The 3,928-nt window shown below is 49.3% G+C and overlaps 1 protein-coding gene across 1 annotated transcript; it reads left to right on the top strand.

Annotated features, from left to right (window-relative positions):
* Positions 1 to 692: 692 nt before the first annotated feature.
* Positions 693 to 3,727, top strand: LOC123332455. Its single transcript, XM_044938429.2, has 3 exons — positions 693 to 791; positions 1,816 to 2,359; positions 3,506 to 3,727. The coding sequence occupies exons 1-3, from the start codon at positions 693 to 695 to the stop codon at positions 3,535 to 3,537; spliced, it is 675 nt and encodes a 224-aa protein (XP_044794364.1). The 3' UTR covers positions 3,538 to 3,727.
* The last annotated feature ends 201 nt before the right edge of the window (positions 3,728 to 3,928 follow it).

The following is a 3,928-nucleotide window of genomic DNA, read 5'->3' as shown; positions in this document are numbered from 1 at the left end:
CTTTCCTCTGACAGTGCCCCTCCCACGGGGAAAGGGATCTGTAAGGTGGACGGAGTTCCTGACTAACTGGCTTCTAGACCACAGCGCAGGGATCTTTCCCAGGCGCACCGTGTCCAGGGTCAACTGCCTGAGCAGTTCCAACCCATGACAGAAATGGGGTCTGCCACTGGCCTAGTGCCAGGTCTCCCCTCACTGGTGACGAACTTGGAGGAGTCTGGAAATTCTAAATTGGAACCTGACCTTTCAGGTGATCATGAAGTTACATTTTGTCAAGTTTGGACAATAGAACATATTTTATTTGTTAGCTTGGTTTATAGTATTTAATACATGAGGGGCTTCCCACATGGTGCTAGTGGTAAAGAACACACCGGCCAATGCAGGAGATGTGGGTTCGATCCCTGGGTTGGGAAGATCCCCTGGAGGAGGGCATGGCAACACACTCCAGTATTCTTGCCTGGAGAATCCCATGGACAGAGGACTCCTGGTGGGCTACAGCCCATAGGGTCACAAAGAGTCAGACATGACTGAAGCGACTTAGTACACACGCATATAGGCCCGCGTTTGTACTCCCGTCCTGGGCCTGGGAGGACTCTCTGTGTTGTGCTTCTCAAGGCTGTATGCATGGTGTGTCAGGGGGTGGTGTGGGGTGTCAAGGGGTGTCATTGTGCCTCCCGGGAAGGATGAGATTGGGGATGAGAAGGAAGCTAGGCCAGTGCCAGTTAGCAGAGAAGTCTTGGCTGCTGTGGAAGTCCTCTGGCCTGGGACCCTGGAGGGAGCTAGAGAAGTGGGAGGTGGGGAGTCTTCCCCACCTACACCAGCAATACTCGCAAGAGAGGCCCAGGGCAGCCTCTCTCCTCCAAGCTAGGTCATCAGAAACCAGCACACTCCCCTTCCACCACCTTCAAGGCATAGAGGGCAGGTGAGAACCCTGGACTTAGAACCAGGAGGTCTAAGTTCTGGCTCTGGCTCTGCCATTTCTGCCCTCTTCCAATTCTCTTTCTGTAGAGTGGGTATTGGAGATTCCCTGGTGGCTCAGTCGGTAAAGCATCTGCCAGCAATGCAGGAAACCTGGGTTTGACCCCTGGTTTGGGAAGATCCCTTGGAGAAGGAAATGGCAACCCACTCCAATATCCTTGCCTGGGAAATCCCATGGACAGAGGAGCCTGGCAGGCTACAGTCAATGGGGCCTCAAGAGTCAGACAGGACTTAGCAACTAAACTACCACCAGGGTGGGTATAATGATAATGGGCCAGTTTCTCTCCTTTTCAGAAGAGATTGTGGGACCCAGCGTTCTCTAAGCAGTGGGACTCGGGACAAGGGTGGCTTCAGAGGACCTTGACCAGAGTCACCACTAGCTCCGCTGCCTTCCAGGGCAGCACGAGACCTCCTGAGAGAGAAGGAAGCAGAGGTCAAGTGTGGGCACGCAAACACCAGTTGATGCCTTAAGTTTCCCAATACTTTTGCCAAGAAAAGAAGGATACAAAGCATCTTCCCCCAAAGATGTGAGGTTCAAGCATTGGTGGAGGGCGAAGGGCCACACCCCCCACTTTGTGGGCCCCTCACCATCAGTCCCTGAGACAGAACACAGCACCCTTGTGTCTGTTAGCCTGACCCCCTCCCCCATTAAGGAGCCTCAGGCTGTGAGGAGCCCCTGACCCCCCTACATCAAACACTCCAGCTAAAGTGGTCAGAAAGTCCTGAAAGGGCAACACTTCCTAGGCTGATGAAGATGAAGGTTAAGGGGGCAGAAATGGGTACCTGCCCCAGGCATCACCTTCACTTTAACCTTCATCTTCACCTGTGGCACCGATACAGGGTGGCCGGGGTGGGAGGTGGCCCCGGCGTGTGTGGACACCCAGATTCGCAGTAGCCCTGGGGGCCAGAGCCGTGCAGCCCGGGTGCATTTTGGCCCCGTGGCCGCGGGGTGGAGCCCGAGGACTGCAGACGCCCGATCTAGGGCGCCAGCCAGGCGGGAGGGAGCGGCGCGCCGAGTCCTCAGTAGCCTCTGCGTTTCCCCGGGGGCTGCGGGGCTCCGGGTGCGGGGGAGACCCGGATACCGCAGAACAGCGGGAGTCTCCGCGCTCTTCCTCCGCGCAGACGATCGCGGGTCCCCTGGTCCGAAAGGTTCACCGGGCGCTGCGGGACACGGGACCGCGCCTCCGTCTGCAGCGCTCCGGCTGCAGAGAGGGCAAGGGGCCTGGGGACCCAGTTCTGGACAGTCTCCCCGACAGCCTGGATCACTCATCCTCTCCATCTCATAGGTATGAAATGTGTCCCTTGGATGACCATCTGGAAAAGGAAGTCCTGACCGAGGGGAGGACAGAGAAGGAGCTGCGTGGGCTGGAAGAGCCCGCAAGGGGTGAGGACAAGAGGCACGCAGGCGGAGATGCCTGAAGGCAGGATAATTTAGAGACCCCTGTCAGAAGAGGAGGTAGTGACCAAGTTCGCCATCTAGATTGTTGGGTTTTCCTTGGTTTTTGGTTGGTTGGTTGTTTTTTCTACCCCTATCCGCCCGTTAAAAATAACGCATGTTCATCCTTGGACAGTTAGAAAATACAAAAAAGATCTGTCTCCCAAAGCAAAGGAAACAAATCAAAAATAAACAAATGGGACCTAATTAAACCTAAAAGCTTTTGCATAGCAAAGGAACCCATCCACAAAAGGAAAAGACAAATGACTGAATGGAAGAAAATATTTATAAATGAAATGACTGATAAGGAGTTAATATCCAAAATATATAAAACAGCTAAATTTCAAAACCAAATAAACAGATTTTAAAATAGGCAGAAAAAGATTAAAAAATCGTCAGAAGATGTGAATAGACATTTTTTTCTGAAGAAGACATACAGATGACCAATATACACATGAAAAGATGCTCAGCATGACAAATCAGCAGGGAAATGCAGATCAAAACCACAGTGAGATGTCACCTCACACCTGTGAGAAAGGCTATCACCGAAAAGACCACAAATAAATGTCGGTGAGCATGTTTCCACAGTGGCTGCACCAATTTACACTCCCACAAATGGTGTTCAAGGTTTCCCTCTTCTCCCCAACACTGGCAGTTTTATGATAGCCATTTTAATGGGTGTGAGGTTAGCAAATAGGAATATTTTTGAAGGGGGTTAATTTTGCTCACTGTGATTTCACAGGATTTTGAAGAGGTCCATTTTTGCCTGAAATATGATGTAAACATTACATGGAAGGAAGACACTAGAAAACCATATTGTCAACATTAAAAGGAAAATACTTTCTTGCATATTTTTACATATGAGAAAAATATCAGGTGGAGGAGAGGTGGAAGCCTTAAGCATCTTATCTCCAAGCCTAGACTCAGTATAAATCCTTTGGCTCCCAACTTGGGCAAAATCCAGAACCAGAAGAGTCAATGGGTCCCTCATTCAGAACACTGATGATTTAGGATAATGTTGCAAAAACCCGAGGGGTGAAACGAGGAGGGAAAAAAAATTATTTATTTATTTATTATTATTATTTTTTTTTTCAGGAGAAGGGAAGGCAGCAGAGCACTTGAGATGACTCTGATCTGTCCAGGGTGCTGACAACTCACAAGCCATGCTACCGAACAGGTTGGAAAGATTTGATGCTAATTATGAAATTAGCTCCAGTGGCTTTATGACTCCCGGTCTCAAGAAGGGTCCAAACTCCTCCCTCACCCTGGTGAAAATAAAGTTTAAGACATAATGTCTTAGACCAAATAGACTAGAATCCCAAGAAACTTCTAAAAGAGAAAGCTCAAAAAGAAGTACAACTAAATAATACTTTGTTTAAGAATATATGAACATTGGATTAAAAGTTTTTAAGCAAAAAAGTCATAAACTCACGACTCAGGATAATGGTAAACTCTGGAGGAGACTCAGGCATATGGGTAGGGAAGGACACAGATAGATGCAAAGTTATTGGTATTGTT

Source organism: Bubalus bubalis, chromosome 3 (genome assembly GCF_019923935.1).
Source record: "Bubalus bubalis isolate 160015118507 breed Murrah chromosome 3, NDDB_SH_1, whole genome shotgun sequence".
Lineage (NCBI taxonomy): Eukaryota > Metazoa > Chordata > Mammalia > Artiodactyla > Bovidae > Bubalus > Bubalus bubalis.
The sequence above is the reverse complement of the archived record's forward strand: the minus strand, read 5'-3'. Positions and strand labels throughout refer to the sequence as shown.

Excerpts from the sequence above, each read along its gene's own strand:
- LOC123332455 (XM_044938429.2), top strand. The coding sequence starts at position 693 with ATGAGAAGGAAGCTAGGCCAGTGCCAGTTAGCAGAGAAGTCTTGGCTG. Across the intron at positions 792-1,815 it reads GGGAGCTAGAGAAGTGGGAG|GGTGGCCGGGGTGGGAGGTG; the intron begins GTGGGGAGTCTT and ends GCACCGATACAG. Across the intron at positions 2,360-3,505 it reads GCTGGAAGAGCCCGCAAGGG|GAGAAGGGAAGGCAGCAGAG; the intron begins GTGAGGACAAGA and ends TTTTTTTTTCAG.